General features: G+C 55.2%; 2 protein-coding genes and 1 non-coding gene across 6 annotated transcripts in view; all 3 read left to right on the top strand.

Annotated features, from left to right (window-relative positions):
• EXD3 (exonuclease 3'-5' domain containing 3) overlaps nt 1–12,736 on the top strand; it is an 81,775-nt gene that overhangs the window by 2,801 nt on the left and 66,238 nt on the right. For 2 of the 4 annotated variants that reach the window (XM_047830594.1, XM_047830591.1), the window contains exon 2: nt 569–806. The gene's annotated coding sequence lies outside the window, so the exon portion shown is untranslated. Of the gene's footprint in view, nt 1–457; nt 807–12,736 lie in introns of all 4 variants that reach the window. The other 2 variants (XM_047830593.1, XM_047830590.1) reach the window with 2 other exon arrangements.
• On the top strand, nt 3,609–6,589 carry LOC125149907 (tigger transposable element-derived protein 1-like). Its single transcript, XM_047829042.1, has 2 exons — nt 3,609–5,049; nt 6,354–6,589. The coding sequence occupies exons 1-2, from the start codon at nt 3,609–3,611 to the stop codon at nt 6,587–6,589; spliced, it is 1,677 nt and encodes a 558-aa protein (XP_047684998.1).
• Nucleotides 7,245–7,317, top strand: TRNAK-CUU (transfer RNA lysine (anticodon CUU)). Its single transcript has one exon. It is a non-coding gene; the product is annotated as a tRNA-Lys (tRNA).

Here is a 12,736-nt window from a genome sequence, read left to right as displayed (position 1 = left end):
GCTGTCCTCCAGTGGGCGAACGGTTAGGCAGACTCGCACCCACACGTGGACGAGGGATGGGCCGTGGGCACACACAGCTTGCGGGGAAGGAGGCTCAGGGGCATGCTGAGTGGGCAGAGATCGCATACTTTGATTCCATTTGTATACGTTTCTAGAGGTGACAAATGATATAAGCGGAGAGATTAGTGGTTGCTTGGGGCCGCTAACAGATTAATGGCGTGGGGGTGGCTATAAAGGGGCAACCCTGGGGGGTCCTGGGGGGTGGAACGTTCTATATCTTGACTGAGTCGGTGTCAGTCCCTCATTATGATTTTGACTGTGGTAACGTCTTGAGAACTGGATAAAGGGTATATGAGATGTCTCTTTCTCTCAGAACTGCGTGTGTATCTCAAAATAAATTCTTAAGTTGAAACCATTTTTAAAGAAGGATTCAATCACAGGTTTTTCTGTTTTACAGATGCCCTGAAAGTTGGAGTGATTACTGAGCCTAAGATTCTTCCAGCTCTGAAATTCAGCTGCTGACATGTTGTTTCGAAAACTTACATCTGCTAAAATCTGTTCCAAGTAGGTGCTTCAGCGTTTGGAGCGGCCGCGGCCTGAGGACCGGTCTGAAGCTGGCCTCTGCAGGGGGCCCTGGCACCCTCCCCAGACGTGCAGTGGCTGTGGCATCGGAGGGGAGGCCGCCCAGGCTTCTGCCGCCACCAGCTGCCTCCCTGTCAGCTTTACGGGCAGACCCGCTAAGGTTGTGTGGATCACACAGTTCCTGCCTCAGTAGAAGAGTCCAGAAAAGGGAACCATTTCCTCAGGTAAGCGCGTGACTCAGATAGAGGTCGGCATGGTGCTGGAACTTATTTGCAGAGGAGGGCAGTGCTTCTCTGTGGTTAATTCTGGAGCACGAATGTCCAAGAAACGGGCAGGAATTGGTTTTAGCCCAATACAAAGAAGTCGGGTTTGTTTGTTTTTTTCCTTTGAAAACTGGGCACGTTCCAAGACAAAATGAAATAAAAATAAGATTTTTCCCTCAGGAAATAAAAATAGTCTTGGTGTGATTGAAATGCGTGGTGTTAGAGATCAGCTTCCTGAGACCCGGCCCTTCCTGGGGTCAGCGAGGAGGCACCCGCCGCAGGGCACCGCGTCTCTCAAAGCCACCAGTTCCGCCGAGGACTCGCCCTCCACCACCCAGGAAACGTTGAAGGAAGACCAGAGGGACGAGGAAGGCAGAGCTCAGGCCGCTGCGGGGTGCTCTTCTTGGTGGCCGAGACCGCCTGCGTGACAGGGAAGCCGTGCCCGCAGGAAGCGCCTCAAGACTCCTCTCCTTTAAGGTGCACGGTTGAGACTGTAGAACAGGGAACGTGTCAGCGCTCCTGCGGGACTCCATGCTGGGCAGACCCTCATCCTCTGGGCGACGGGAGTCCTGGGCCGGCCGCACCGACGCGCCCTCACGCGCCCCTCTGCTCTCAGGCCGAAGCCAGTGCCGGTTTCTCGCCTTGTGGTTTCAAACGCAGAACGAGCCGCCACCGGTCTCTGAGCCAGTTTCTGCACGCAGCCCTTCACGGTGGGTGCCTGGGCCAGGCCACACATGAGACCGTCTCGCGGCTGTGGGGGACCCTGTGCCATGGCCACCGCAAGGCACGGCCCGCTGTCTGCGGGGGAAGCGAGAAAGGGGCAAGGCTCAGAGCCCTCGGGCCGACTGACACCGTCACGCTACGCCCCGTGACTCTGATAGAACAGCCTGTGAGGAAGGAAAGAGCTTATGGTGCAGGAAGTAGGTGAATGAGCTAGTGGATGACACCTTGAGACATGCAGGGCTGAATCTGAAGTCCAAGGATGAGGGGCCGGTCTGAGGAGGTCCCAGAGAGCGGTGACGGCCGTTTGCAGAGGAGGGAGCCAGGCCAGCACAGCAGCTCTGGAGGTCGGAAGGAAGCAGAATATCTGTGAGCCGTTCGGAGGAAAAGGCAAATCCAAGTAGCCCGTATTTAGTCAAAAGGAAGGAAATCATGCCCAAAAAAGTAAAAAGCAAAGGGAAGAAACCAAAAGGAAGAAGAGGGAGTTAATTAAGAGAAAAGCTTAATTAATTAACTAATTAATTAAATCAGAAAGTATAAAATTGGTAAGACGGGGCGCCCAGCTGGCCCGAGCGTGCGACGCTGCATCTCAGGGTCGTGAGTTGGAGCCATGTGTTGGGTGTAGAGATTACTTAAAAATAAAGTAAATTGAAAAAAAATAAAGTCAGTGTCTCAATTAAAACAATAAAATCAGAAAGACCAAACACCAGTTCTTGAAAAACAAACAATGAAATAAACTCCTGACGAGATAGAGGGAAACCAGTGAAGTGAGACAACACTCAAGCTTAATGAGAAGCACAGATGTTCTGCGTCCACACTGGCACCACGGTCGTAAATGGGAAAACCTCAAGAAATCAATGCCTTATGCAAACACACCTGAGAAGAAACAGAAAATTGGAGCAGGTGTTGAGCAGCAGGGACGCAGCGGGCTGCAAAGTTCCCGCCACGCGGGCACCGGGCTGGCAGCTTCCTGCCACGCACGGGTGTGTGCTCCCAGCCTGCGTGAGCCCCCGGCCCCAGCTGGGCCTTGAGACAGCGCAGCCCCTGCCTTGTTCCAGCTGTGACCGCCAGGGACCCTCACACAGGGCCACTGGTCCAGGCTGCTTCAAGTGCCTGACCCCTGGCGACCAGGGCAGGATGTTTTTTCTGTTCTGAGCCACTGAGTTTGGGGCCGTCTGTTTGCCAGCAGCAGATAACCGGTGGTGAGGGCTTAAAGCCATCCAGCAGAGCGAGGGCTGTGGGGAGAGGACCTGGTGTCCAGTGGGAAGTGACCACTGCCCCTGCGGCCTGTCGGGGGGCTCATGGAGGAGTGAATGGTGGCCCCGTCTCCTTTCTGCAGCTAAGATTCCTTTATAGTTTATTTTAACTTTTAAGATACCATTTGTGGTTTTCTTTTCTTTGTGAATATAAAGTGGAGTGTGTTCATGGTAGAATATTTAGCAAGTACAAAAAAGTTAAAATAGAAAATACAGTAAAACCTTGGATTGTAACTTGTTCTGCGAGTGTTCCACAAGATGAGCAAACGTTTCTAATAAATTTTAACTTGATAAACGAGCCATGTCTTGCAATACAGGTAGTACAGAACGCCGAACGTCACGTGATCACAACTGAGCCAATGGTTCTTCTCTCTCCCTCTCTCTCCCTCTCTCTCTCTCTCTCTCTCTCTCTCTCTGTGGGATTGTGGGTGATCGTCTTCCATGCTTGGATGTTTGGTCTCAGGCTGTGGTGTTTGGCAGATATCCGTGATTTTTCAGAATGTTACAAGGTGCCCTCAGCTGGCACTGGTGTATTTTTGTCACTTCAAAGCACCAACAGACAGTCCTTTGCTTTTCCAGACAAGAGTGAGCTTAGGAATGCTTTGCTTCATTCTAGGTCAGGCTGCCTGCAGATAGAGACCCTTTCCTCTGCTGCCTTATTGCCGGTTCCATTAAATACAGTCTATGACAAGAGTTTGTTAATACTGTGCTGTAATCAGCATCTGTGTGAACGTTTGCAATGGCCCCCATGCAGAGAAAGGTTGAAAAGAAAGGCAGGAAGAAGGAGATGATCACGGTGGAAGTCAAGAAGGAAATCGTCGAGAAGTACGAACGAGGGATGCGAGTGGCCGAAATTGCAAGATTTTATAAGAAGTCTACGTCAACCATTTGCACAATATTAAAGAAGAAAGAAGAAATAAGGGGGCTAGATGCAGCGAAAGGAGTCACGAGAATATCAAAGCAACGGCCACGTGTTCTGGAAGATGTAGAGAAGTTGCTTCTGGTTTGGATAAATGAGAAACGGCTGGCAGGTGACACCGTGACCGAGAACTTTATCTGCGAGAAGGCAAAGGCCTTGTACACCGACCTCGTAAGTAAACTGCCAGGTACGTCAACAGAAAACGAAGAAGGCTTCAAAGCAAGCAGGGGATGGTTTGATAACTTTAAGAGGAGAAGTGGCATCCGGAGTGTCGTGAGGCACAGAGAGGCTGCGAGTTCGGACGCTAAGGCAGCCGAGGTGTTTGCTACCGAGTTCCAGAAGCTCATGGCTTCCGAGTGTTACCTGCCGGAGCAAGTTTTTAACTGCGACGAGACGGGGCTTTTTTGGAAAGAGATGCCAAAGAGGACGCACATTACGGAAGAAGAGAGTGCAGTGCCTGGTCACAGGCCCGTGAAAGACCGTCTCACCCTCTTGTTTTGCGCTAACGCGAGTGGGGATTTCAAAGTCAAGCCCCTGCTCGTGTATCATTCCGAGAACCCACGAGCCTTCAGGAAATGCAGGGTGCAGAAGAGCCAGTTAAACGTCATGTGGAGGTCCAACAGCAAGGCTTGGGTCACTCGTATCTTGTTTGTCGAGTGGGTCAACGAGGCCTTCGGTCCTGCAGTGAAGAAATACCTTTTAGAGAAGAATCTGCCGCTCAGAGCCTTGCTGGTGATGGATGATGCCCCTGCTCATCCTCCAGGCTTTGAGGACGACCTGCTGGAGGAATTCGAGTTCATTAAGGTCAAGTTCCTTCCTCCCAACACCACTCCAGTCCTCCAGCCCATGGATCAGCAGGTCATTTCAAACTTTAAACAGCTTTACACCAAAGCACTATTTCAGCAATGCTTTGAGGTGACCAAAGGAACAAACCTTACCCTCCGAGAGTTTTGGAAAAATCATTTCCACATCGTGAACTGCCTCCAGATCATTGATAAAGCCTGGGATGGGGTCACCAAGAGAACCCTCAATTCTGCTTGGAGAAAACTGTGGCCCGATTGTGTTCTTGGACCTGACTTAGAGGGGCTTGCTCATGAACAGCAGCCGCCAGTTGTCGGTGAAACGGTGTCCTTGGGGAAGACCAGGGGACTGGAGGTGAGTGAGGACGACAGTCGGGAGCTGGTGGAGGAGCATGGCCAGGAGCCGACCACCGACGAACTGATGGGTCTGCATCGCGAGCAGCGGCAAGAGGTTATGGGGGAGGTCTCGTCCGCAGGGGAGAAAAAGGCCGAGGAATCCCTCACTTCAAGTGAGATTAGGGAGATGTGTGAAATGTGGGAAACAGTGCAGAAGTTTGTAGAAAAGCACCACCCGAATAAGGCTGTAGCAGTGCGAGCGATGAGTCTGTTTAACGACAACGCGATGTCCCATTTCCGTGAAATCCTCAAACGGAGGCAAAAGCAAGTGTCATTGGATAGGCTCCCTGTTAAAGTTGCACGAAAAGAAAGAGATTCCACGGAGCCAACAGACAGCAGTGATTCCGTTAGTGGTGGTGAAAGTCGTCCTGCCCAATAACCCTCCTCTCTCTTGGCTCCCTCACACCAGCCACGAGGGTTTTCAAAGGTCAGTGCAGGTTAATTTGCTGATTTTCCTTTATATTTTGTATTTTCTTTATTGCTTTGTATTATATTTCATACAAACACTTTTGCGTGGTGGAATGAATCGTCTGCGTTTCCATTATCTCTTATGGGGAAATTCACTTTGATATACAAGTGCTTTGGATCACAAGCATGTTTCCGGAACAAATTATGCTCTCAAACCAAGGCGTTCCTGTACAGAGAACTGGCAGGCGCCCCCCCCCCCCCCCCCCCCCCGCCAGGGCCCACATGTCCTTCGTGTCCGTGCCGTGTCCCGGGCTGACACCGCCGGCTGTCCTGCGGCACACGCCGTAACATTGCTGCTCTCGGTTAGGTTCAACGCTAGGGCACATTGTGAGGACTTTGTTTCCCGTGACATTAGATGTTTTTGTAAAATGTCTTTTTTAAGTAGCCATTCATCATTCATAGGACTTCTGCCCCGTTGTTGGATATTAGGAGGCCCTCACGAGAGCAGGTGTGGAGCTGGAAAGCCCAGCTGAACTCTGGGGCCAGTGATTTCTGCCCCCTGCCCCCGGGCCATGCCTCAGCCTGCGCCCCATGGGAAAGGGTCCCCGAAGAGCTTCCTCTCGTGAGGGCCCCCAGCCAGGACTCTGGAGGAGCCGGTTCCTCCCTGAACTGCAAATGCAGGCCTAGACCCCGCTCGGTCTTGACAATGTGCACATGGTCGTGAGTGTGCGGAAGGGCGCCGCTCCAGCCCAGAATCAGCACCCGCCACGGCGGCGGCCAGAGAGGCACACAACAGCAGTTCTACCTGTACCCCTCGCGGTATCTCTGAAACGTTACCTTCTTGTATTTCAAATTGGCAGTCTTAATTTTTAAAGAAAGGAACGGCCTGAAGTTAAACCAGTAAGTTAAAAGTCGCTCCCACGGATACGGACAAAATAAAAGAGACACCAACAAACGTTGGCAAGGATGTGCGGAAATTGGGCCCCTCGTGCTCTGTGGTGGGAAGCAGTCCGGCCGCCTCTCAGCCAGCGAACCAGCTCCGCTCAGCCCGGCAACTCTACTCTCAGAGAAATGACGGCACACCTCCACGTACAGCATCCGTGCACAAACGTCCACGGCAGCCACAAGGTGGAAACAACCCAGATGCCCGTCCACAGAGGAGTGTGGTCCGGCTGTACCGTGGAATATTATTCAGCCGTGAAAAGGAGTAAGTACCAGCAGTGCTACAACGTGAATGAGCCTTGAGAGCAGCGTGCTGGGTTGCAGGACCCAGAGGCAAAAGGCCGCGTATCATATGACCCCTTTTCTTTGAGTGTCTAAAACAGGCAAATCCCAGGAGACGGAAAGTGGATTTGTGGTTGCCACCGAGAGGGCCGATGGGGAGCGACTGCTAATGGGTGGTCTTTCTGGGGTGATGGAAACGTACTGCCATTAGGTAGCGGCGATGTTTTCTCCTACCTAAATATACCAAAACACCGAGTTGTGCACTTTAAAGGGGTAGATTTCATAGTATGTGTATCATATAAATAAAACTTTTTAAAAATCACTGAGCTGTGTGCCCGGACATTTGATTCAGTTGAAAACGAATTGAAATGGCTTTCAAATTAGCATTCTCCTTTAACAAAACAGACCTGAGTGGCCCCTGTTTTCAGGGTCCAGGCTGGACGCCCAAACATGTCTGGGGTGGCGGCCCCAGCTCCACTGGCCTTTGGAATTTGGGGACGGCAGGCTGAATCCCGATGCTGTTGTGCAGAGTGGTGCCTTTGGGCCCGGTGCCCATCTCTGCGGAGGCGGCCAGGCACCTCCAGGTCCCCTGTTGTCTGGCCGGCTGCGTACCCAACGAAGACCCAGCAGAAATGTGTGAATCACACATGTGCTTTTAAATTTTCTGGTCCAGGGAGCCTGGCTGGCTCAGTTGGTAGAGCATGAGTTTCTTGATCTCAGGGTTGTGAGTTCAAGCCCCACGTTGGGCATAGAGCTTCTGTTAAAAAACATAAAAAAAAGTGGGGGATGGAGTTAATTTTTCTGAATGTTTATTTTTGAGAGAGAGAGTGCAGGTGCAGGAGAGGCAGAGAAAGGGGGTGGGACAGAGGCTCTGAAGTGGGCTCTGCACTGATGTGGGACTTGAACCCATGAACCGTGAGGTCATGACCTGAGCTGAAGGCAGACGCTTAGCCGACTGAGCCACCCAGGTGCCCCAGGAGAGGAAATTAATTTTCATTTCCTAAGTCCAGTGTTCCCTGAATATCACCGTTCCCACCTGTAATCGATATAAGCGATCAGTACAGAGACATTTGATGCCTTACGCCAGGTACATTTTGCACTGAAAAGTAGGGCGCAGCTGACCTGCTGGATGGTGGGGGGTGGGGGGTAGGGGGTGGGGGCGGGGCAGGGCTGGGAGGAGACAGGGACTCCAGGCCTCAGGGGCCTCCCCCATGAGGCCTACGGCTTCGGGGGCTCCAGCGCTGGTGCCAGCTGATGACCCTCTGACGGCCCCTCGGCATTCCTGCCGCATGTCTTATGGATAACACGGGCGGGGGCTGCCACCCATAGGGCCTGGGAAGGCTGGGTGCCGTGTGGGGGGCTGGGCACTGTGTAGGGGGCTCCAGGAGGAGTCCAGGGCTCTGGCACCCCCGGCAGTGAGGCTGCCTCGGGCAGTGGAGCCTGGGAGCTGGCAGCTCCGTTGTCACCCCCTCCTCGGCCTCGGCCACTTCTGTGATAAAGGGCACAGGACTCACCTGGAGAGGGGGCCACACAGGGGTGCCGCCTGTTTGCAGAAAGCATTATAGGAAAGCGGTGAAGGGACCATGACTTGGCGTTCACACGAGAGTGGTTTGGTGACATTTAAAGTCACTTCAGTGACCACAGTGTGGAGAGAATCGTGCTCTGTGGCCGCAGGAAGCCCCCTGGCCTTGTTCTCCTGGGACGGAGGGACAGACAGGCAGAAGGCTCAAGCCAGTAGCCAGCCGCCTTGGACTCTCAGCCAGCCATGTAGGTCCTTCCGGATTCTTTTAACTTCTGACCTTTTCCTTTACTTCCCACCTTTCTGGGAGGCTTGGAGGGCAGCTTTAGGTCAGGACACACCGTGAAGTGTCTGCTCCATGCTGTCCTGTCCTGGCCAGGAGCCTGGCCCTCTGGGCTTCCAGCCAGGTCTCAGGCTTTGCTGCCGTGCTCCTCCCACGCATGTGGCCTCTATGCAGAGAGACCACCGGCCGGAAGAATGTGCCTCCCGGCCCGTCTCAGAGCAAGCCAGGGCCCCGCGCTGCTCTCCCTCCTGTAGAGGTGACGAGACAGCCAGGTCACAGCCGGGGCTGTGCGTGTGTCAGCCACACTCGCTCTGTGGTTCCCATGCCCTCACTTGCCCCAGGCTGCCCACTTCACCGTGCGGCTGGGCCGGGACCCCAGCCTGAACTGTGCAGGATGCCAGCGGGCTCTGCCTGGAGGAGACAACACTGCTGGGAGGGTGGCTGGGACGTGGCCGAGGGGCAGGGTTTCGGGAGGCCTTGGGTCCTGCTCGGTCAGTGCACCCTGGAGCATCGGGAACCTGTAGCAAACACTGGACATGGCTTGTGTCGACCCCGATAATTAGACGGCCAGTTGTTTTGCCAGCAAAATGGGCTCACGCGGGAATGGCAGAGGCTTTGCGATCCGGGACGAGCAAGTCTGGAGAACAAAGGAGAGGAAGGTTACTTTACAGAGAAAAAGAAGACGGTTGTGAGGCACTGCTTGGAAGGGAAACCGCTTGGAGGAAGGGAGGGCTCAGGGTGCCGGCAGCTGCTCCTTGGCCGAGTCCTTCCTGCTGAGGGGTGAATGAAGCCCCAGCTAAAGTAGTGTGCACGCACGCATAGGTGCCTCTCTCGCTGCTGGGTGTGCGGCTGGCGCAGAACGCTAGGGCTGAGGGCTCCCCCTGCTGGCTGGCTGGCTCCACGTAAAAGGGTGGTTCCTTCATTCGGCTTCACATCTGCGGGGCCTGGCGAGCCTGTGCGGCTGTCAGGTAGGCTCTCCTGGGCCAGCTGTCCAGAGGAGGCCACCTGGCCCGCGCCCTCCTGCTGCCGGGCTTGCCGCTGGGCCAGGGGCTTCCCGCTCAGGTGTGGAGCAGGGGCCAGGGAGCAGGGCCTCTGGAGTGAGTGGGTTCTTTGAGGCAGATGTTTTGTTGTGCTGCAGGGTACCCAGCAAGAACCTGGCTCAGGTTAGCCGCCTTTCAGAAAAATAGATGGTGCTTAAATGAGTTGCACATTTTGACCGTTCATTTTAAATAGAAGTTCTCAAACTGCCAGGAGCCGCTTACCCCAGTGGGCTCCTGGAAGGCCGTCCGTGGGAAGGCCTGCTGGTTGTGGTGTGGGTTGCAAACCCAGAACCACATTTCCAGCTAAAGATGATTTGGACTCCAGGTTTTTTAATTTTCACTTTAAAATGAGGTCAATTAAAAAAGTCTGTCGTGGGGTGAACTTGAACTTGCTCTCTGCCAGCTGTTTTCATTCTCAGAAGCACATGGGTTTCAGTGTGTTGCTGTACTTTGTCCAGGGCTCGGGAACAGAACAAATGTTGTGTAATGAGAGCTGAGCGGAGTTTCTGTGGCCTCGGTCCTTTCTCCAGGAGGAGGGGGTAGGTCCGTCTACCTGTGCTGGGACTGGCCTGTGAACGGAGCCCACTGCCCGCCTCTGGGTGGCCAGACGCTGGGTGCTATGCTACTTAGAGAAAAGGGGAAGAGAGCCTGTGGCAAATCTTGGGAGTCGTAGGGGTTTCTTCACTAGAAAAAGGCCCCTCCCTCAAAAGGGCCATTTGGTCATCTGCCTCCTTCCTGGGCTGACCGGCGAAGCGGGTGGCTGCAGTGCAAAGGAGGTCGTCGGGGTCATGGCAGTTTGTGCTGTATGCGGCGTGGAAAGAGCCTGACCACAAGGCATGGATGGACCACACTTAGTCTGCAGGACAGGCTTCCTCCTCTGGTGACCTGACTTGAAGGGGTCAGAGGAACCTTTGCCCTGCACCGATGCTAGTCTTTATTATAATTCTGATTGGACTGGGGCTCCACCTTTTTTTCAATTTATTTGAGAGGTGGAGGGGGGGATGAGTTGGGGAGGGGCGGAGAGGGAGAGAGAATCCCAAGCAGGCTCCACGTTGAGCGCAGAGCCCAGTGTGGGGCTGGATCCCACGTCCCTGGGGTCATGATCTGAGCTGAAATCAAGAGTGGGATGCTCAACTGACTCAGACACCCAGGAGCCCCAGCTCTACCTTTTTAAAGAGGAGCCCCTCATGGGGCGCCTGGGTGGCGCAGTCGGTTAAGCGTCCGACTCCAGCCAGGTCACGATCTCGCGGTCCGTGAGTTCGAGCCCCGCGTCAGGCTCTGGGCTGATGGCTCGGAGCCTGGACCCTGTTTCCGATTCTGTGTCTCCCTCTCTCTCTGCCCCTCCCCCGTTCATGCTCTGTCTCTCTCTGTCCCAAAAATAAATTAAAAAACGTTGAAAAAAAAATTAAAAAAAAAAAAAAAAAGAGGAGCCCCTCAGACCACACAAGGGTGGGGGTAGCCAAAGAGAGGGGGTGGCCTGGGGGCCTGGCTGTGCCTGAAGGAGGGCTTCAGACAGGACGCGTGGCAAGCCCTCGGCCTCCCTCTGAGACCCTTCTAGCAGCTGTCAGAGTGGCCTGCAGTTCAGAGGGCAGCACAGGGCACCTGCCTGCAGTCGACCCAGAGACAGAGGCCAGGGGGAGGAGCCACCATTTGGGGTTTATTTAAACCACCCACATGGCTCTCGGTCATGCAGGTGGTGGGTGCTTGGCCCTGTGTTTTTGGATGGTGGACAAAAGGGTGCTGAGCCAGAACTCTGTACCCTGGGGGGAACTCCCGCCCCCCCACATCATGCTCTTTGCTCCTCCCCACCCCCATCCTTGTGTCCAGGAAATGCAGGCACAGGATGTGGCCCCAGGGGCTCACACTGCCCTTGGGGGTTTGCTGCTTGCTTGGGTGGGGCGTGGTGTGGAAGGACCCTGCCTAAGAGGCCCTTCTGCACATGTGCTACACATGCCATGAAGTGTCAAGGGCTCTAGAAACGTTAAACAATGGTGTTGACACCATGGAGAAGCCAGGCCAGGGCCTTGGCCTTGCTGAGGCCTGGAGGCTGCTCCAAGTCAGCCCAGGGAGGAACCAGGGTTGAAGGGCTGAACAGAGGAAGAAATGGGCGGGGCTCCTGGTGCCTCCTCAGGGAGGGGCCCACAGGACCTGGACGGTCTCCAGCTTCCCCTCACGGGGGCCGTCTGCTGGGCCCAAGAGTTCTCCTCCCTCTTGAGGCCACAGGGGCCTGAGAGGTCTCCTTGGCACAGCCCACGAGGGCACTTGTGGCACCGGACTGCCCCCTCAGCACCCAGCTTTGTGGGGACTCCCAGGAAAGGGACAGCAGTAAACAGACAGGTGGATCGGCGGGAGACTGTGACCCTGCAGGTGTCACGGGGGAGAGACTGTGAGGGACGAAGGTGGCACGTTGGCTACATGTGAGGCGAGCAGACAAACGAGGAGAGCCCCCAGCTCCTGCTGCTCCTTCCGGCGGAGAGCCTGGCCATGGGCCTGGAGGAGCACCTGTGCGTGTGCCCCATGGGGCCTGGCCAGTGTGCAGGGGTGCAGGGGCAGGGGTGGCCGAGACCCCCAAAGAGGGTGTGCTGTGGGAATGAGTCTCTGTCCCCATGACTTGCCTGCTGTGGTGCAGGAGGAAGGAGGCCTCCAGGCAGCAGGTCTGGCGGGGCGGGTTGGGTCTGGGGGCGGGGTCAGGGGCAAGGCCAGGTGTGGGAAGGGGGGGTTGGGGTGCAGGGCTGGGGGAGGGCCGAGGGCCAGGGTCAGGCAGGTGTGTGAGGTGGGTCAGGGTGGTCTGGGGTGTGGGCGGGGTCTGGCATGGTGTGGGCCACGGTCAAGGTGGGGCAGGGGCGAGGGTAGGCCGCCGTCTGGGAGATGCTTTGGTCTTGCGGGTCGGAGCGGAGCCCTCAGGATCTTCTGGTTTGGCACATTTGGCGTTTATTGTGGACTTGAGCAACGTGATTTCGGAACAAGATCCAGGAGGAAACCCACAATAGAGAGAAATTATGATTGTGCTATGTTACAGTGAGAGCTGTCCCTAAAGCGTCTTCCTGCTCAGAGTCCTTCTGTTTCTTGAGTTAGGTAGGAGACAGGATGGTTTATTGTGAGGAGAAGGAGGGGCCCTGGGGCGTGGGAGCCTGTGCCTGGAGCGTGCTGTACCCAGCGTGTGCGGTGCGCGTGGCAGGGGTGGCGAGTCGGGGGCGCAGTAACTCGGCACAACCCCGACCTGCAGGAAGGCGCCTGTCCCTCCTTGTCACCGCATGAGGGCCCATCCTGCACCCAGCACCAGGAGGGGAGGAGGGCTGCCGCACGCGGCGGGAGCGCTGACCCTG

The sequence above is a fragment of the Prionailurus viverrinus genome, chromosome D4, assembly GCF_022837055.1.
Source record: "Prionailurus viverrinus isolate Anna chromosome D4, UM_Priviv_1.0, whole genome shotgun sequence".
Taxonomy (NCBI): Eukaryota; Metazoa; Chordata; class Mammalia; order Carnivora; family Felidae; genus Prionailurus; species Prionailurus viverrinus.
This window is presented reverse-complemented; position numbering and strand designations above follow the sequence as displayed.

Coding starts and splice junctions, on each gene's coding strand:
- LOC125149907 (XM_047829042.1), top strand. CDS start 3,609: ATGATCACGGTGGAAGTCAAGAAGGAAATCGTCGAGAAGTACGAACGA. Junction 5,050..6,353: donor CGAGGAATCCCTCACTTCAA/GTGAGATTAGGG, acceptor GGTGGGAAGCAG/TCCGGCCGCCTCTCAGCCAG.